At 33.3% G+C, this 22,036-nt stretch overlaps 2 protein-coding genes across 2 annotated transcripts in view; one reads left to right on the top strand and one right to left on the bottom strand.

Moving 5' to 3' along the window:
* The window catches only part of LOC118187535 (F-box only protein 11-like), a 100,326-nt gene extending 90,503 nt beyond the window's left edge, over positions 1 to 9,823 (bottom strand). Inside the window, exon 1 of the mRNA XM_035357779.2 lies at positions 9,621 to 9,823. Within this exon, the coding sequence (XP_035213670.1) occupies positions 9,621 to 9,717 (97 nt within the window). The 5' untranslated portion in view covers positions 9,718 to 9,823. The remainder of the gene's footprint in view (positions 1 to 9,620) is intronic.
* Positions 9,824 to 10,200: 377 nt separating this feature from the next.
* LOC118187526 (putative pyruvate dehydrogenase E1 component subunit alpha, mitochondrial) overlaps positions 10,201 to 22,036 on the top strand; it is a 56,025-nt gene continuing 44,189 nt past the window's right edge. The window contains exons 1-2 of the mRNA XM_035357769.2: positions 10,201 to 10,352; positions 12,364 to 12,432. Coding sequence (XP_035213660.1) covers positions 10,305 to 10,352; positions 12,364 to 12,432 — 117 coding nt within the window. The 5' untranslated portion in view covers positions 10,201 to 10,304. The remainder of the gene's footprint in view (positions 10,353 to 12,363; positions 12,433 to 22,036) is intronic.

Raw genomic sequence — 22,036 nt, forward strand, 5'->3', positions numbered from 1 at the left:
AGGTAATCTTTTTTTTTTTTTTTTTTTTTTTGAATGTGGAAATTTTAACTATTTTCAAGTGGTCTGTTTAAATTTCCATTGAACATTAAACCTGTGCTTGATGTAACCATGAGGCTTGGGAATAGTATTCAATCTTGTTGATGTACCCACAGGGAATTACGAGATTTACTTAAGCCCTTAAAATCTGAATACTTGCATGTGCTGTATTACACAAGGTTGATCTTTACATTATGGTAACTTGGCGATTTTTTGGCGAAAATTTGGCAACCAACTCTCCTACAGCAACCCTCTATTTTTTTTTCCCCGCCGCCATTTTGTCTTCACGAAGTAAAGACATGTTTCTTTTCTTCTTATCTACTGAACACTTCTTTCAACAATCTACTAGCCGAATTACACTTATGCTAGAAATTTTATCAAACAAAACTGCTTAATCATGACAAATATTCACTGCAAAATTGGGAAAAAGTGCACAATACCATACTCCTTACGTGTTTTTCAAAATAACACATACACATAAACCATGTACACGCCGACTTATTTTTACTTAAAAAAACATCCCAGAATTGCACAAAAATGGCATTGCGCACACTCTTCACTATATCCATGTACACTGCTTTTTTCTCATAAATTAGAAAAATTTCACGAAAATACATGACAATTTTCTCAATCTTTAAACCCGGTAAAAAGAACATATATGAAATTACCTGATCGCGAAAAAGTATTTACCCTTTACAAATATGAACATTTCCACATATAAAATAAATAAAATATCCAAAAACTTTTACCTCTAAATCATCTATTATATTATAAACGCCACCAACGAATTCATACCGCAAGCATTACAAATACTTAGTATCAAATATTTAAATTATTTCCATGCACGTTTATTTCAACTTAAACGTATACCAAATTCCTACAAACATAAAATTCACAAAATAACTATTATTTCATTAAAATATAATTAAATTCAAAAACACTACTTAAAATATAAATGAGCACATACATTAAATTAATAAAAATTACCTTACAATCCTAATTACTTTAAACTAAATCATCGCTAATAACAATTTTCCCAATAATACCAAATTCCTTTCCACCTTACATTTAGAACAATGTATAAAAATAATATCCTCAAATAATTAAAAATACTAACTTACCTAATCTTCTTCAGAATCTTGATTACGTGGCGGATACACTTTTCTAATTCAATCAATAAAATTATTGAAAGATTTTTTCTGCGAATTTTTCCTCCATACTTCCTCCGCTAAATAAAAAGCAAACTTCTCTTTATCACAATGCCTAAATACCCATTTCGAATTCACTTTAGTTAGGGCCATGGGATCCAAAAATTAAACAACACTGTTTCACACAACACACAATAAAACTAAATACAAAATTTCCACATTTTTCCCAATTTCCCCCTTTTTCCGATTAAAGAACCGTAATTCGTCCATTAATATCACATGACATATCCCATGATCTCTCATTTCCCTCACGCAAAATAATGCGTAATCGGAACTGAGTACTGCTCACATTATTACCAAAGTCCCAGGTAGTAACCTTTATCACCTCCAAAATGTCGCCAAACTACCAGTTACCATATTGTAAAGATCAACCTTACACAAAACAAAAGTAAGATGGCTTAGTGCAAGATGTGTTTTCGAGAAAGTTTGGCAACTGATTAATGAAATTGTGCCATTCTTCAATGAGAAGCATTGTTCTGTAAAGTGTGAAATTTTAAAATATATAGCATTAATTAATTTAGAAAGCAATCACAAAAAGTCAGAGTCATATTTGCAAATTTTCACAGGACTAGTAAGTGATTAGTCACAGGATTTAATTTATATTAAGATACAGCATGGTTTTCAACTTTGCATTTTTCACATTTCTTTGTCATATGAACAATTTAAATGGCAAAATGCAATAGTTATGAAGATAGCCTGAAAAAAAAACCTGCATTTTGAGTCTGATTTTGAGTTTAAACACAGATTTCAATACAATTCAAATGTAACTAGAAATTTTCAGCATGCCTTGCAATATAAACTATGAAGCCGTGAGACCACATTTGCAACTTGAAGTAATTTAGTTACAGTCTAACAATCACTTGAAGCAGTTGTTTCTCAGTGTTCCAAAATTACAGTTGTTCAAATCATTATATAACTACATATACATGGGAATAACAAAAAGTAGTAAAATTTATCACAGATCTGCACACGTTGGTTGACTCTTTTCTTTTGACGATATTCTTAGCATATGCTAAGAACATGATGCTGTTACAAAATGCTGGTTATCAAAATTTATCTCCAAAATAGATAACTTATTTATCTTGATAATTTCAAAATATTTTTCTATTCAACTACATAGAGATAATCAAATGAAGAAAATTCCCAAAGCCTGTGGAAACTATCCAACATTACAAAAAAAATCATAAAACAACAGTCTCCTATTCAACTTATATAAACAAAGTAATTGTTCAACTTTACACAATCCTAAACAAGTCTTTTAACTGAAGACTAACTTTATATCTCTGGTCAATGCAAAGTTTTGTAAATGCCTATATTACAAATATTTTCAATAACACATTAAAAACACTTAAAAATAAATAGCAATGTCTCCGTAAAATAATGAAACATGAATGCCAAAGTGAAGACTAGATGTCATGCCATAGTCATTTGAAATAAATTGTATTGACACACATTTCACTTTGGAAAGAAGAAAGTCCATCTCTAAAAAGATGTTTGGAAACTTATAAGAAATGATCAGCAAATTTACCTTAAAATGGACGTAAATCAATGCTGTATACATTACTGCATTTTAGAATATCCGAAATGAGAATGAAAAAAGCAATATTTTCATTGATTTTTAGGAAATAGCATATGCTGTTGACAAATTCATATGTAAACTAGGATAATTCTAGTTCCAGGATATCGCTGAAATTATTTCTCCTTATAACAGATGTGGGAAAAAACCAGCACTTGCTGCATTCTAGATCTTTCATCAGGCCTGATGAAATTAAATGCAGCAACATCATTTTCTTCTGAATGATGCATTCAGGTGTATGAGAAAGGCAGATGAAACACTTCTCAGAATGTTGTATCATAAATGAGTCATAAATGCTTTGCTTATATTATGCCAAGCAGTAATAGCTTTAGGGGCCATGACAGTGTGATGGCCCAAGATATTGAGTATTGAAGATTCAAACTAGGGTCAAACTACCAGTATCCAGCAACTGTATTGCTGAACTGCTTGTGAACTTGAACAAAAGTATGAATATCTTGTTAGTGAAACCCATAACGTAAGAAAAACGGCACACTTGATAAAATGTTCAAGATTAATGGTCGATTTTGTTATGAATCCCATGGTTCTGACATGTTTTAAATATACTCCTTCCACACGGATAGAAGCTGAATGATCATCGTCCTGCTTACTACAGATATAACCTTTCAATGTATAATTTGAAGGAAAGTTTAGGTTATTCGAATATGGCAAAGCATAGCGGCTGTTGACCTGAAGAAGGATGCCTTTATGAACATTCTAAGGGAAACTGGCTTGTATTTGCATTACATATGAGGAAAACTAGAAAAATCAACCATGCAGCCAGCCCTTTAACCATGATATGAACACAGATCAAACTACCAGTATTCAATGGTCTTAACCACTAGTAGGAAAAATCTAAAAAAAATGCTTGCAATATCATGCAATCAGAAATTCACTAAATGTTGCACAGCAGGATTACTTTTTCAAGTGTCGAGGATGAGAATACTTAATTTTGTTTTGTTTATATAGGTATTTGGTCATGGTATTATTCATTACATATATTCTCTGTTGTTCATACAGATACTAATATTTTAGTACATTTAAAAGTGTCTTTTTCATTAAGTGCTTTGCTTGTCAATATTCCCAAAATTGTGTTTCATATGTTAAGTGCTACTGTACATATAATAGATTAAAGGATTCATTACAGAATAATACATTTCAAATATCCATTTTATGCAAGCAATTTTCAAAGTTATTTTTTGAATTTACTTGTTGATAGCTTAAAATATTTTATTTTGAAACAACTGCCTTTTTCACAATAAACTGGACATTGCCAAGAATCTTCAATAATATTCAAATCCTTTAGAGTAGCATTGTAAATAAAACTATAAGAACATTATACATTTTGTTATCTTTCAAAAGTCAAACTTTGATTAATTACTCAAAGCAGTGGTTTACTAACTTTGATGACCAATAAAAAATCTTTAATTTTTTTTTTTTTTTTTTTTTTTAAATCTCATCTCAGAGAACCAATAATACTTTTTTTATTCATTATTACTTCTTTATTTCATTCTAATCATCTATCATATATAAACACCTAGCATCTTCTGAAAGGTAATTGCTCAGATACATTAAAAATATGTCAAATTTTTAAGCATGAAAAGTGATGTAATTCTTATTATTTTAGATAAAAATAAGAGTAATAAAAATAAAAACTTTAGTTAATTATTTAAACCTTATATTATTGCAGCCCACGTTAATCATGTTTTAGGACTCGGTGCCCTATGGTTCTGAGTGTTTAGTCTTTTAATTATTAAGAACACAGTCATAGAGTAGTACTCTAACAGTTAGAGTAGTACTCTAAACAGGCGTGTTACCAATTATCAATAAGCCCCCCCCTCCGCCGTAATTTCACCTGCTTATCCGGTAGTGATGCACTACCAGCCAGCGGCAAAACGGAGCACGCACAGAACATACGAGAACAGATTCGTTGTCTAAGCATTTGAAGAATCAGGTTGCTACCTACGACCACCGAATTCGCCGGGTTACCAACTTTGAACTGTTATTGCCAATTTTGGCGATGTTTACATTTAACGGATCCTCTGCAGAAGTGCTTCCCTATTTAATTCTATAAACAGACATAATTTCTTGTTCTGTTACAAAATTCTACTGTTCAAGTCTTGTAACTGCTGTGTCGAGAATACCGACTGACTTGTCAATCGAAATTTTTTCGTTTTCAATAACCTCTCTGTTACTTTCTTCACTATCGGTAGCGGTATTTTCTGGATCTAGAACATACTACAGATTTCTGTTATATCATCTTCATTTATTACTGCTTCTGTAAATTTCTTTACAAAATCCATTAAATGAAAATTTGGCTAATCTTTAGAATATGGTAACAGGTAGTTTGGCAAGGCGATAAAGGTTACTAGCTAGGACTTTAGCAGTGTACATGGATAAAGTCAAGAGTGTGCGCAATGCCATTTTTGTGCAATTCTGGGATGTTTTTTTAAGTGAAAATAGGTCGACGTGCACATGGATGATACCGTGTATGTGCAATTCTTAAAAACGCGCCAAGCAGTGGGCAATTCTGCACTTTGTCCCAATTTCGCACCTAATCTTCGTCATGATTAAGCACTTTTGTTCCATAAAAGTTCTAGCATAAGCGTAATTCGGCTAGCAGATTGTTGGAAAAAAATTTTGAGTAAAAAAAAAAACATGCCTTTACGTCGTGAAAACAAAATGGCGTCCAAACAAAAACTAGCAGGTTGCTGTAGCAGGATTGGTCGCCAAATTTTCGCCAAGTTACCATAATCCAAAGATTAACTGAAAAATTTCACCTTCAGTTTGCAATATCCAAAAACCTTCAAATTCGTGGCTATCCTCTTCATCATCCTCACCATGAAATATGGTAGCTGCCCATAAATTATGCCAAGCATTTTTTAACTTATCTGGAGACACATCCTTCCACGATCTTGCGATGCTCCACACAGCAGATTTTATGCTAAAATATTATTTAAATTCTTGAATAGTCTTGCCATTGTTCAAGAAATTTAACATGGATTTTAAAACTGCTACTTTAGATTTGCATTTCAGAGCGTGCACTATTCCGATATCCATAGGCTAAATGACAGACGTACAGTCTGGAGGGAAGAATAATACGGATACATTATCTTTCACTAAAACTTTAAGTGAAGTATGAACCGAACAGTTGTCTATAATCAGGACTATTCTTGAGTCATCAAGTAAAACAACTGAATTCAAATGTTGCCGATCCTCGGGTATAAAATGATTTTCAAACCAATCACTGTCGCTTGTATCATCCATGCTCTTTTATTTGCACAATACATAACGGGGGAAATCATTACTCCTTTAAATGCTCGAGGTCATGGATGTTTTCCGATCACAAAAAGTTTGCATCAATAAAAACTTCTCATCCCATAATTTTGCTTCTCGGTGCTTCAATGAATTTTCAAAAATTTTGTCTTCCCTATATTCTGCCATCCGGTGCCTACATATTCTGCCGCCACTTCTGGGTTTATGGTGAATAATATATCAGTTATTCTTAATTAAAATAGCACTAAATGTAATCTTTTGGCCTATTAGTTTCATTAACAAAATCTATTTTTAGCATATGAAAAGAAATTTTTGTTGAATTTTCCCTTGTCCACATTACTTAGAACATTTAAAAATCTATAATCATCGCCAAGCGTAATGTTAACATAAAAGGTTGCCACACTCTTGTTATTCAATTACTAATATAAAAAAAAAAGTTTAGACATCACTGAATGAGTTATTACTGAAACTGAAATGGCAAGGCGATAAAGGTTACTAGCTAGGACTTTAGCAGTGTACATGGATAAAGTCAAGAGTGTGCGCAATGCCATTTTTGTGCAATTCTGGGATGTTTTTTTAAGTGAAAATAGGTCGACGTGCACATGGATGATACCGTGTATGTGCAATTCTTAAAAACGCGCCAAGCAGTGGGCAATTCTGCACTTTGTCCCAATTTCGCACCTAATCTTCGTCATGATTAAGCACTTTTGTTCCATAAAAGTTCTAGCATAAGCGTAATTCGGCTAGCAGATTGTTGGAAAAAAATTTTGAGTAAAAAAAAAAACATGCCTTTACGTCGTGAAAACAAAATGGCGTCCAAACAAAAACTAGCAGGTTGCTGTAGCAGGATTGGTCGCCAAATTTTCGCCAAGTTACCATAATCCAAAGATTAACTGAAAAATTTCACCTTCAGTTTGCAATATCCAAAAACCTTCAAATTCGTGGCTATCCTCTTCATCATCCTCACCATGAAATATGGTAGCTGCCCATAAATTATGCCAAGCATTTTTTAACTTATCTGGAGACACATCCTTCCACGATCTTGCGATGCTCCACACAGCAGATTTTATGCTAAAATATTATTTAAATTCTTGAATAGTCTTGCCATTGTTCAAGAAATTTAACATGGATTTTAAAACTGCTACTTTAGATTTGCATTTCAGAGCGTGCACTATTCCGATATCCATAGGCTAAATGACAGACGTACAGTCTGGAGGGAAGAATAATACGGATACATTATCTTTCACTAAAACTTTAAGTGAAGTATGAACCGAACAGTTGTCTATAATCAGGACTATTCTTGAGTCATCAAGTAAAACAACTGAATTCAAATGTTGCCGATCCTCGGGTATAAAATGATTTTCAAACCAATCACTGTCGCTTGTATCATCCATGCTCTTTTATTTGCACAATACATAACGGGGGAAATCATTACTCCTTTAAATGCTCGAGGTCATGGATGTTTTCCGATCACAAAAAGTTTGCATCAATAAAAACTTCTCATCCCATAATTTTGCTTCTCGGTGCTTCAATGAATTTTCAAAAATTTTGTCTTCCCTATATTCTGCCATCCGGTGCCTACATATTCTGCCGCCACTTCTGGGTTTATGGTGAATAATATATCAGTTATTCTTAATTAAAATAGCACTAAATGTAATCTTTTGGCCTATTAGTTTCATTAACAAAATCTATTTTTAGCATATGAAAAGAAATTTTTGTTGAATTTTCCCTTGTCCACATTACTTAGAACATTTAAAAATCTATAATCATCGCCAAGCGTAATGTTAACATAAAAGGTTGCCACACTCTTGTTATTCAATTACTAATATAAAAAAAAAAGTTTAGACATCACTGAATGAGTTATTACTGAAACTGAAATGTATTCATAAACATACGTTGATGAAAGCAAAGTATAAATAATGACTTGCCAGGTCGATGTCAGGGACATAAAATAGGTGAATGTTTCGGTTTGAGATGTATGCCAAGCAGACACTCAGCTACAGAGACAAATTATTAATCTCATAAATTTATGCTTACATGATTGTTTTTCCATAACGAGGTATTTTATTTAGTACCTATGTGAAATTAAGAATCGGAATTTTTAAGTGAATATCTCCACATGTTTTATTATGGGAGGAAAAAATCAAATGCGCATGTGTTAAGCATACAAAAAAAAAGGTGTTTGTGTCTTTGAGGTCCGGATTTTAGATCATTCCGGATAATGGACGTCTGGATTTCGGACTTTGTACTGCATATATACCAACTAGATATGAAAAATACAATTGCTTCACACTTTACTAGCATGACATTCTGCATTACAATAATGGAAGTACAACTACAGTTTTTTTTACTATTGCTAAAACTATCTCAAGTAAATTAGAAAGCAACTAGTATTTTCAGTAAACAGCCTAACTTCACCACAGTTAAATACAACATTAATATAAAAAGTAAGCTTCCACAACATACAACTAAAATACCCCCTCTTTTTTTTTTAATTCTAGCTTATACAAACCGTATCTAGATGCCATGCAGAAATGCAGTACATTCAATACTTCAATCTGAAAATCATCCTCTCTCCCTACACAGAAAAAAACTGCACATTTTCTTAGTATATTAATTAAGCTTGGCTTCATTGTGTAAAGATGTTCATTCTTTACTCATAAAACCTAATCAATTTTAGTTTCTATGCTGAAATGACATATTAATAATAATACAAATTATTTTTGCTTAATGAACATTATAAATATTATCTTAATGTGCTTTGAAAACCAAATAATAATTACCATAATAGTAATTGCAATATTTCATAAGAGAAACTACTGACAAAAAATGATACATTAAGTGGTATCTAATTATTTTCTATTTGTTATGCAAACTGAACACAATCAAACAGAGAGATTTACAGAAGTATTTCTTGTTCAATTCACAATTTTCTACACTTCAGTTATCATTTATTCAAATATAAAATTCTTTTATATGCTTATTGGTAAACGATTATTGTTTCTGTAGCAAGTTCGTACTATAAAATGCGTCACAACAGAATCAAAAAACAGAATTAAAAAGCATCGAAATGCAATAACGGAGGCTTTAAATAATGAATAAAAGAGATTAAATAAGTAAAATGATCATATTTTCAAATGTATTACAAATGGGACAGTACTCTGAAAAATTGCGTAACTAAATTTTTATTAAATTATAAAATAGCTGACAAGCAATTAAGAAAAAGCTTATAAGGCAACTAATTTTTGAAAACGATTTCACACTGCGACTCGTTACAAATGCAAAACACTAAAGTGATCATAATGTAAACATTAGGTCATTGGGACTCCCCGCCTATGAGGCTGTAATTTAAGTATCCATGTCAATAAGCCTTCGCATTCTTCAAAAGTAACATGAAAAAATTATATTAAAGATCGATACACATAAAACTGACAAATATAAAGACAATGCAATCAATACGTTAGCCTGTTATTATTAATGCACACAATTAGAATGCTATTTTTTCTTGGCATATAACCATAACATACCTAGATTACTAGAACGTGAGAAAACAGTCCGTTTTAAGTTCTTTTTTCTCGTTTTCCTAACATTCTGTCTCGTCAATCGAGCTGATGACGTTGACATATTAGGAAACTACAGCTTGGAAAATTTTTATGAAATTCCGTGATTCAACAAAGAACTGTCATTAAAACCTTGAGCGTATTTCACAAGGCAGCCATTCTTTTTAACACTCGCTATGCCTTTAGACGGAAACATGTCACTAACCAATAGAAACTTTGTATTTTTATCACGTGATATTAAGCTTGCGGCATGTTTTTGCAATATTATTTCATTACAGAAAAACAATTGGCAACATCCATGGGAAGAGAGTCAAGTTTTATTTAATATACACTTCTCTTTCTAAAATTTTTTTTTGAATTTATCTTAGTACCTAATATTTTTGTTTTCTAGTTCAGAAGTTACATTTAAGGCTATCTCTTATTTTTTAATAAAATCATTTCAGTCACTTAAGAATTATCTTTTTCTATCAATGAATGTTTTAATAATATTTTAACAATACATATTATTATTATTTTACTTTTAAAATTATTACCCAAAATATTTCTGAAATTATTGAGCTGCCAAAAAGCAATCAAGATGAAGTGAAGTGATTACAGACCTGAAGATTAGCAGAAAAAACAGAAAACAGAAGGTGAATCCGAGTTTTGAAAATGACCTTACCGACGAAGTATAGTTTTACCATATTTCGTAATCTAAGGGTAAATTTTTTTTTTCTTCTCGTTCAATAACGAAATTTAGTTATTACTATAAAAGTAGTAATTTGTCAATATGTAGCATCTTATCTTTGTTTCATTAAATTAAAGAATAATCTTTTAAGAAGTTGAAAATTAGTTGTTTTCATTTTTGATTATCATATCCGTATATAACCTCTTAATCAATAGAAGCATAACTTTGACATATATTGACAGGAGAGATTCTTCATCTGTCTTATGTTCGAGGCTTTAAGACTTATAATTTTTATCATTGATCAATTAATAATGCAACATTTTGAGAAGAACTTTAATCGAAATTAGTGTAGTATAATTACAATTCGAATGATGCTACATTTGAAAAAAGAAGGATTTGCAGAAGGACTTTAAAAAAATACGAATACTATAAGAAAAGCTGATTCATTGTATGTTTTTTTAGCACTTCCTTATTAAAGTAAATCTTATATGCCAATTTAAGCTCTTAATTGCAAAGCCCATTTTATGTTAATAAGTTGCAAGTTACTAATTTAGGTATTAAATTGTTCAATTTTGGGAACTAAGGAAGGAGGAAATGCCATTATTTTTCTCTCTTAAATAGCCATAGTTTTTTTGCTAATAGCTGAATAGCATTTTGGCAGCTCAATAATTTCAAAAATATTTTGGGTAATAATCTTAAAAGTAAAGTAATAATAATAAGTATTGTTAAAATATTATTAAAGCGTTTATTGATAGAAAAGGATTGTTCTCGGGTTTTCTTCCGGAGAGGATCCGTTGGCGGCGAAGTGTATTTACTCAACAACGGCTAATCGGCCATGAGTTTAGCGGTTACGTTACAAGATATTTAAAAAGGTTAACCGTAACACATTCATGAAGAACATTGTCACATTCTTCAGATTAAAGAAACATATAAAACGCATCTAAATTTGAGTTAGCCGCAGAAAAAAATTATCAAAAGTTTAAACATGATATTTAAAGCATAGAAATTAAGTTATATTATTATTATATATATTAAAGAAACATATTGCAAGATAATTAAACGGGTGATCCGTGATGTTTAAAGCATATAAATTAAAAAAACATATTAAACGCATCTAAATTTGTGTTAGCCGCAGAAAAAAATATCAAAAGGTTAAATATGATATTTAAAGCATAAGAATTATGAAGGAACATATTAAACACATATAAATTAGAATTAGCTTGCAAAAAATAATATCAAACAGTGAAACATGATATTTAAAGGATAAAAATTAGACTTAGCAGGAATACACATATGAATTAGAATTAGCTTGCAAAAAATAATATCAAACAGTGAAACATGATATTTAAAGGATAAAAATTAGACTTAGCAGGAATAGACATAATATTAATGAGTTAAACATTATAAAGCATATAAATTAAAGTATATATAGCAATATGTCATATATCTTTTGTTAAATTTGTATAGCCCTGAAAAGGGCCTTTTTTTTTTTTTTTTTTTTCCAAAAAACTGTGTTGTTAAGGAAATTGCCGGAGATTTTATGTCACTGGAAAGCAATCCTTGATGGCAGCCAGAATTTCTATGAATGGATCCTTATTGTTGTGACTTATTTCACGCGGAAATAAATATTCGAGAAGGTGATCTGCTAGGTTTTCCGGTAAAATCCTAGTATACGGTGCAGCCTCGGCGCGATTTTGAAAATTATCGCCAACACCAAAAATGATCCAAAGAACGTCTATATATATGTGTGTATATATATATACACATATTATACACACACATATATATATATATATACACTATATACTATGTGTGTATATACATAGTATATACACTATATACATAGTATATACACTATATATATAGTATATACTATCACTGAAATGATTTTATTAAAAAATAAGATGTTTACATTAATATCACAAAATAACTTCTGTTCATCTTTTAATATATTGTCATTCAAAATATTTTACATTTGAAACTACAAAGTTTAAAATGATTGATTTTAAAATATATAATTACATATAATTTTCTTTCTTTCAGAAGTGTATGAAGCAAAAAGATGGACTTATGTCTCGTCTTTATTCATCAGAAGCTACTTTCCAGACAAAGGTTTCCTAATGTTACTAGTATAATAATCATGCTGAGCTTAATTAATTACTTCTTAATATATCTATTGTTTCTGATTTAATATACACAACTTTCTAATGCCAAAAAGATACCAAGATATTTTATTATTTTTAAGCTACTAATAAATAATACAATTTATTTTAAATCTAGCTATTAATTATTGTGTTAGTTAATATGCAAAAATATTTATTCTGCTTTGTAAAATCATTCAATGAGAAGTTTGATAGCCTTCAATTCATAGTAAGTATTTAATAAATTACTGTAAGAAAAAATAAGAATTTTTTTTTAACATCTTGGTACATTTTGTGATGAAATGTGAGTGTGAAAATGCAATAAGTCATAGAACATGGAGGAATTAATTTGTTTTAATCATGGATATTTACTTGAAATAATGTTTGATATTTATGAGAATTGTTCAAATAAATAAATACCACCTACGGTACATGCATCGCCAGAAAAGTGAAATGATTGGCTTATACTTTGAAAGATGCTTAGCATGTCACATTCTTCTGCAGCAGAGATACTGATTCTTATGACAAGATCTCTGTGAAGTCAATCTGTGTCTCATGTTGTTATGATGTTCTTATGCTGTTTTCAGCATTTGTATTATTCAACTCTTCTATATTTTGCAATCGCTGTAGCCTTTAGTAAATATCTTAATATAAAGAACTTTCATGTATAGCAGGAAATTAATTGCAACTATTCTATTTCAGTTTTTTCACCTTTTTTGTTTTGTACGATAAAGTACACTTTTTTAACATTGCTGTAATTTACTTTCTAGCTTCTCTGACAGTTATTTTTTATGCATTTATTAAACATCAATTTGACTGTAATTTGCTTAGTTATGGAAATAAAATGAGTTGGCTGCATGGATATATCACAATTTTGGAGATTTTTCAAATGTTGTTGTTTGTTCTTTTTTCTTTCTTTCCATTTTCATACTGAATATTTTTTTGTATGTTGATCTATAATTTCCTTCACTTCCTTTTTTTTTAATTGATAGATGTTGATTTTCCTGTTATTTCCTTTCGCTTAATGCTTTTTTTTTTTAAATATATTTATTTTTCTTCTTTTTCTACTTTCTCTTTTCTATTGTTTCCTGATTTGGATTCTTTTTTCTTCATCTACTGATGTTGATATATGCATATATTGTTTTCTAAAATACTTCAGCCATGTATCTTGTTTTAACTTTTCTTCCTCTTTCTTTTCTTTATCGAACTCTTGGTAGAAATATATTTACGAGTGCCCCTTGGTGATTTTTGGCGGTACATGGATACCTAGTTTGTGCCAAAAATCCGGACTACACAAAGCCAAAATAACAAGTCTAAGAATTGCCCAAACTTGGTATCCATCTACACGTCGACCTATTTTCACTTAAAAAGACATTGGAGAATTGCACAAACTGGGCACATGTATATAATCTCAATAAACTACATTTTAAATCAAACAATCAAATAACATAAAAAATGAAATTCATCTTAACACTACGCAAAAGAAATACAGTCAAAAGCCTTTAATCCGGATGTCCATAATCCGGAATGATCTATAATCCGGACCTCAAAGCTACAAACGTTCTGCGCATGCATAAACATATAATACCTTTACGCATGTACACATGCCTATATGCATGCACGTTAAATGTATAACAGACGGTATAAGCTAAACTAAAATTATCTACTTATCTATTTCAGTTAATGTTGCAGATTGCATTGTTCCTTAATCTTCTAATTGGATCCGGCTTATTATTTTTTGCAGAGTGTTAGAGCAATTTTATAAAAGTAAGCTTGAACTTTCGATTATGTCAGAAAGAATTTACGATTCTGGAGCTGCCAAAGGATCTACAAAGCGAAAGCATGTTTCAGTGTCCATTAAACAAAAAGTGGAATTGCTGCAAAAAATGGATAAAGGCATATCCTTTGTTTCTCTAACATTCCGAAATCTGTTTATCAATTTTACGCTGCTTTGTGAGGGGGGGTGTCACGGCAAGCAATGATCTAGAAGTTGATCTGTCAGCACTATCCTTATCTTCAGGGCAGATGTTTTTATTTTGTTCAGCTTATAATTCCTTACTAAATGTAGTATTTCATCTGGATGTACTTTACGCATGCGCGCATTGAAAGAAATGTTTAATAAAGTAAACAAATAAATATCAAGCTTTTTTTTTTTTTTTTTTTTTTTTTTTGTAAATTTTGATACACTTTAGATCATAATTGTTCTTTATTTCATAAATTACGGTTTCATATTTTTAATTTTATAATTTCTGCATGCCATCGTACCAGATTAAAATTGATGATCTATAATCCGGAAAAACTGATAATCCGGAATCGCCGAAGTCCCGACGAGTTCGGATAAAAGACTTTTGACTCTATCCACTTACCTTATTTAGAAATTTTCCTGTCTTCAGTCAAACAAAATTCCTTAACAGAATCCAAAAACTTCTTAAAATTATCTGAACTAGTATCTGTATACTGGTATCGCCACATTGTAAGGATCTTAAGTTTTACTAACGTTTATTTTATTTTAAATCTTTACTATCACTTCTTATTTTCTACATCCGGCCAGAATTATAAGCGTGAAGGTTTTTATGCAAAGTTTGTCTGGCGAACGCCAAGTATTTAAGTGTGGCCTTTTTGCCAAGCGAAAGAGAGGAAGCAGTAAGTCAACGCAGGCCGCTTACCTTAGAAGTTACGCAGTTGCTGTTCGCCTTCCAGGCCAGAGGTTTTAATCCTCTTGATAAATTAAACGTATTGTAGTGTTCACAGTCTCTGTGCTACATACGCTTCCTGTTATTATAAGGCCAATCTTCCACGTGTATTATTCTAAAGTTAAATTAGAGTTTAGTTCTATTTTTATACTTTTTTACATTAGACCCCGAGTGGAGGGTCAGTGTATTCCGAAGTACGGAAGTTATTGTATATAGAGAAAAATAAAGGGTTTTGTATACCCTTCGTCTGTATCCTGTCTACTTACCACAATTAGTGAACATAGCTTTAGTAAGCTCTCTGTTCCGAGTCAGGTCCTTATATGTTCCCGAAGAAGGTTAGAAGGAACATTGAACCTGATAGTGGCGCCCAACGAAGAAGAATAACCATGGCCGAGTTTCAAGAAGAACCTGTGCTGCCTGCAGAAACGGCTCAGAATCCAGAAATGCCAGCTGCCGCCCTGGAAGGATTCGGTTACATCGTCCAGACCATGCGCGCTTCGATGAAACCAGAAGCAACGTTTAATGGAAACTCACCGGTAACCAGTTTTTTGGGAAAATTGGATGACCACTTCATGCTCTACCCCGTGCATGAGTTTCAAAAAGTTACCTTAGCTACCAGCGCTTTGAGGGGCCAAGCGCTTAACTGGTTGAAATGTATCGGCAGAAGTCTCTTGGGTCAAGCAGGAAGTCCCACCTATACTTACGAAAATTTCAAGACTGCCCTACTAAAAGCCTTCCCTGTTGTAAGGGATCGTGCGAAATTAGAAACGAAACTTTTTAGTATATATCAACAAAGAATCAAAAACCTCTCGAGCTTTATTTTAAGAAAAATTCACGTTTTCAAGCTCTTGTATGGAAACCGTCCGGATCCTGAAATAATTCAAGTGATTTTGCCGAGGTTACTGCCCCAAGTGCAAGACTTTATCGAATTAAGAAATCCGACTACACTGGAAAAGTTATTTGAGCTAGCAATCCAGTTTGAAAGTAGAAGAACGGCGGACGTCGAAAGAAGACGCCAATATCAACAGCGAAACCAATTTGCATTCAAAAACAGCCGGCGAACATCGACAGTTCAATAGCAACCCAGGAAAAAAGTCTCAAGGCCAGGGGAAAAAGAAGGAAAGCACGGAAAGGAAAAATAATTTAAACTAAAATGGATTTCTGCTGACGAGAGGGTGCGGAAATCCGAAGGCCACGAAAACCCCTCTTCCTACAAGTTAAATACAGTAATGGTGAAAAATTTGACTCTTCCGAAGATTGAAGTCTTGGTGAATAATATCCCGGCCACCGCACTCCTGGATACAGGCGCGCAGTGTTCCTGTGTGGCAGAGGAGTTTTTTAGAAAGTATTTTCGCAAATACCGCATATATAATTCGGATAATACGACAGTGTTAGCGGCGCAAGGAGAAAAATGTAAGTGCATAGGTAAAGTACCGTTGTATATCCGTATCAAGGACGAACAAGTAAAGGTGATGTTTTTTATAGTAAAGAATCTGGAAGCACATATAATTTTAGGAATAGATTTTCTTTCAGAAGCACACGCTACGCTGGATTTTAATGAAGCGTCCCTTAAGCTGACAATGAAACCAGTTCATACAGAAAACGCTGAACCGCCGATGTTAAAACTTGACCACCTCTCTAATGACGAGCAAGGAAGAATCCGACAAGTGGTAAGTGAATTTCCTTCGTTATTTAGTGATATTCCAGGCTTTACTCAGGTTACTAACCATAGTATTGACACCGGAGATGCATTGCCAGTTCGTCAAAAACCATACCGGTATGATAAGAATAAGGAAAAAATTATAGAATGGCATATTACCGATATGCTACGTAAAAAGATCATAACGCCCATCTCAAGTAGTTATGCTAGCCCGGTGGTTTTATGTAAGAAAAATAATTATTATCCTTTGGAGCATCCAAAAAGGTGGAGATTCGCTATTGATTACCGTAAATTAAATTCCATAACGAAATATCCGGTATATCCGTTACCGATCATAGAAGAAATTTTAAGGAACATAAAATCAACCAAATTTATGACGACTTTAGACTTAAAGACTGGTTATTTTCAAATAGGGGTGAGGCCTGAGGACGTGCCTAAGACTGCTTTTATAACCAAGTCTGGCACTTATGCATTTTTGCGTATGCCGTTTGGCCTTTCAGGGGCCCCGGCAACATTTCAGCGATGCATGGACATTGTGTTAAGACCTGTTCTTGGAAAGTCCACATTTATCTATTTAGACGATATCATTATTACTAGTGATAATCTCGACCAACATGTACAGGATTTAAGACAGGTGTTTTCTTTATTAAATGAGGCCGGTCTAAAAGTTAATGTCGAAAAGTGCAAATTTGCAGCCCCTGAATTAAAATATTTAGGTTACAAAATATCTCAAAAAGGGATCGAGACAGATGAATCAAAAATAATCGCTGTACAAAAGTATCCGACTCCAAACACGGCAAAGAAGCTCTCTTCTTTTCTAGGACTTTGTTCATATTATAGGTCCTTTATAAAAGATTTTGCGGCTATCGCTGAGCCATTGTTAAAATTAAAAAGGGAAAAGGCAAGATTCTCGTGGACGGCCGAAGCCAATAGTGCTTTCGAAAAATTAAAACAAGCATTAAAGCAAGCCCCTATGTTGAAATTTCCTGAAAAGGATGAAAATTTAGAAATTTCAGCGGATGCTTCGGATTATGCGGTAGGAGCGGTACTTTCGCAAAATCAGCAGCCCGTGGCATTTTTTAGCCGAACTTTAAATCAAACACAAAGAAACTATTCCGCGACCGAGAGAGAGGCACTTGCAGTTCTGTTAGCAGTGCAAAAGTTCCGAGTCTATTTTGGAAAGGCGCCGATAACAGTATACTCTGATCATGCGGCGGTAACTAGATTGTACTCAGGGAAAAATTTATCCCCAAGGTTAATAAGATGGGCACTCAAGCTGCAAGAATATAATCTGGTAATCAAGCATACCCCTGGAAAGGAAAATATCGTAGCAGATGCCCTATCAAGGATTAAAATAGACGAACAAGGCAATACCGTAAAGATGGCAATGCTGACAGCGTGCACAATAAATTCCCGAGAAACTGTAATAAACGAACTGGGTAAGGATCCTGAGTTTGGAAGTATTTATGAGTATTTGAAGGATCCTGGAAATTTTAGCCACCAAGATATTGTGGCCATAAGAAATAGGGCGGCCCATTACGAACTAATAGATGGTCTATTATTTTATACAAAAACTACGAATTCCAACAACGAATTTCGACCTGTTATCCCAGCTAGTCTTAGATTAAATATCCTGCAGGAGCTCCATGACAGCCCTTTAGCTTCTCATGCTGGTATTCGAAAAACTATCCAACGCGTACGCGAGGCTGTCTACTTTCCTGAACTGCAAAAGTTAACAACGGCGTATGTCCAGTCCTGCCCAACATGTCAAGCAGTTAATTATATTAATTTCTGCCCGGCCGGGTTTCTAAATAGTATTGAATCCTAATTTCCAAATGAAATAATTGGCATCGATTTATTGGGCCCTTTCCCAAAAAGTCAGTTAAATAAAAGTCGCTATCTCCTTGTTATGGTTGATCATTTTAGTAAATGGACCGAAATTGTTCCCTTAAAACGAGCCTCCGTGAAATTAGTTACCGATTCTGTTTTAAATAAATATATTTTAAAATATGGAGCACCCCTAAAAGTTATATCAGATAATGGTCCTCAATTTGTAAGTAATATATTTGAAGACATGTGCCAAAAACTGGGCATATGTCATTTAAAAATGGTCCCGTATCGGCCGCAATCAAATATAGCGGAACGGGTCAACAGAAATATAGTGAAAATTATCCGTAATTATGTTAAAAATTTTCATAAAAGCCAGGATAACTATGGCAATGAATTTGCTTTCGTCCTTAGGACCGCAAAACATGATACAACGGGCAAAACTCCTGCTGAGTTATTTTTAGGTAGAAAGATTATAACGCCATTAGATAAATTATTTTATGTGCAACAAAGAGCCCCAGAATTTAAAATGGGTGATATAGAAAATCTAATAAAAGAAGCAAAAAAGAATACGGAAGTAGCACAAAGAAAACAGAAGTTATATTATGATTTGAAACGACGGGGAGTAACTTATAAAGTAGGGGATGAAGTTTTAAAAATTAAGCATTCACTTTCTTCAGCACCAGAAGATAAAAGTGCCAAATTTTTTCCACGATTTGAAGGACCATATGTTATAGAAAAAATAACTCACGCTGTAGTAGTTTTAAAAGCCAGAAATGGTGAAACCTGTTCCGCAAACATTGATCAAATCAAGCCCTACTTCGATCGTAACAAAATGCAAATCTTTTCAGATCTTTTGCAGGATCCGGCACGGCAGACACCGCAGGTACAAGTTCCAGAGGTGGGAAAACGACAAGTACAAGGGCAAGCCAATGAGAGACAGGAACAAGTGAAAAGAAAATTGCCCCGCGGAAAAATTGAAGGTAGCAAGAAAAAGAAGCCGTTCCACCGTCCAGAAAAGAGAGTTCACGAACACCCCCAGAATGAAGAAGGGAGAAGGACGACGTATGTGAAGAGAACCAGGAGAAATGACGGCAACTATAACCCGGCTCTAAAACGGAAGATCTACTCATCCGACAGGACTCTCTGCAGCAAAAGTCGCCGAACTGCGGAAGGGCCATCTGCGGCGGAGGAAAAAGTTCAAGGAAAGTTTGAACGGCCAGCAACGAGTTCCAAGTAGGAACACGACAGAAGTTTCCCGGTTCCGCCAAGACCAGCTGCCATCAAACGGCCAAGACCACAAGCAGAGGAGAAAAAGAAGGTATTCAAGGGTGGCCGTACTGGTGAAAAAAGGAAGCTTCCAGAGGAAAGCACTGAAGGGCGAGCCCATACAAGAAGGAGGATAAACCAAGCTACTATCTGCAGTACCTTTAAAGACTGGGCCCAGAAAAGGATGTCCGAATATCACAAAGATAAGTAAAATTTTATGTTACTTTGCAAACTTAAGTTAATCTTTCATTCTTACTGCAAGTGGCAGATTTCAAGAAGTTTTACCTCATGCAAGGTCTACCTTTGTCGCCAAAAGGGCGAGAAATCAGTTGTTACCGATTTTGGTAGTATGTTTTTCAATTCGCGCGTAAAACTAAAGTTGATGTATAATAGCGTTGTGTAAAGACTTAAATATTGTATAAATTTTATTTAAAACATTCTAGCAAGAAAGAAGTTTTAGTCTGAAAGACTTTTTGAAATGTATTATTTCAATGTAGAAGGAATTGGCACTTGCTTTGAAAAGAATAGAAGTTAACAATGTACTACTAATGTATGTTTTCAAATGTGTAAAATTAACAGCATGTTGATATGTTCTTATATACAATGTGAACTGTTATTTTAAATGTTAAGAAATACCATGATATGGTAAAAGTGAATGTTAAAAATTTGTTATTCGTGTGACTGTAAAGATTAAATCATGGTGAATATGTGTCAAAGGTTGAATGATGTAGTTAGGCTCTCTGACGCTACACTTTAGAGTTAGCCACTTTTAGAATAGTACCTCAGGGTTTAGAGTTGAAATTAGGGTGTGTTAAGAGGTCTCGTTATGTTGAATTTTAACACAATAGTGTTTTGATTGTAGGAGGAAGTGTGGCACACGTAGACAGAAACACATTCGTGTTTGGTGTTCTTTTACAACACATGTCAGAGAGCACGGGGAGAGATAATTAAAATAGTCATGAATGAAATAAGAATGTTAAGAGCAGTATAATTCTATATGTTACTTGCCATGTCATTGTGTAACATTTCATTAAACTAGTTTTCCTTCCAGATCTCTGGAAGGAACCAGAATTAAATAAAAGCTCCTGGTTAGATGCAGTACAGATGAAAAAAAGATTGTTGTATATCCTGGGAGCTGCTATTGTAACAAATTTCTTTCTTTTAAATTTTCTAGTTTCTAACGAAGTTATGTTTGTAAAAGGTTGGCCTCGCGTTAGATTCTAGAGCTAAAAGTTTTCAACAAGGTCGTTTTAGACCTCAGTTTCAAACTAATTAACTCTGGCAGGAAGTATGTAAGGATCTTAAGTTTTACTAACGTTTATTTTATTTTAAATCTTTACTATCACTTCTTATTTTCTACTTCCGGCCAGAATTATAAGCGTGAAGGTTTTTATGCAAAGTTTGTCTGGCGAACGCCAAGTATATAAGTGTGGCCTTTTTGCCAAGCGAAAGAGAGGAAGCAGTAAGTCAACACAGGCCGCTTACTTTAGAAGTTACGCAGTTGCTGTTCGCCTTCCAGGCCAGAGGTTTTAATCCTCTTGATAAATTAAACGTATTGTAGTGTTCACAGTCTCTGTGCTACATACGCTTCCTGTTACAGTCAAAAGTCGTTAATTCGGACACCCATAATTCGGAATGATCTATAATCCGGACATCAAAACTAAAAACTTTCTGCGCATGCGCAGAGGCGTTCACGCGTGCGCGTAAGACCTTTTACGACTGCGCATATGAGTGTGCGCAAGTGCAGAATACGTTTTCGCGCGCGCATTTTATGTATAATGGACGTATAAGCTAAAATTATCTAATTATCTATTTCAGTTAATGTTGATGATTGCGTTGTTCCTTAATTTTCGAATTGCATCCGGCTTATTATTTTTTGCAGACTGTAAGAGCAATTTTATAAAAGTAAGCTTAAACTTTCGATTATATCAAATAGAATTTCCGATATATATTTGTTAGTATGTAAAGGATCTAAAGCGAAAGTATGTTTTGAAATCCGAAATCTGTTTATCAATTTCACGCTGCTCGGCGGCGGGCGCGTAATGAATTGGAAGTTGATTTGTCAGCACTATCCTTATCTTGAGCGCAGATGTTTTTATTTTATTTGGCTTATAATTCCTTACCAA

Source organism: Stegodyphus dumicola, chromosome 4, assembly GCF_044657685.1.
Source record: "Stegodyphus dumicola isolate Sdum_Otavi_A_Nest chromosome 4, ASM4465768v1".
Lineage (NCBI taxonomy): Eukaryota > Metazoa > Arthropoda > Arachnida > Araneae > Eresidae > Stegodyphus > Stegodyphus dumicola.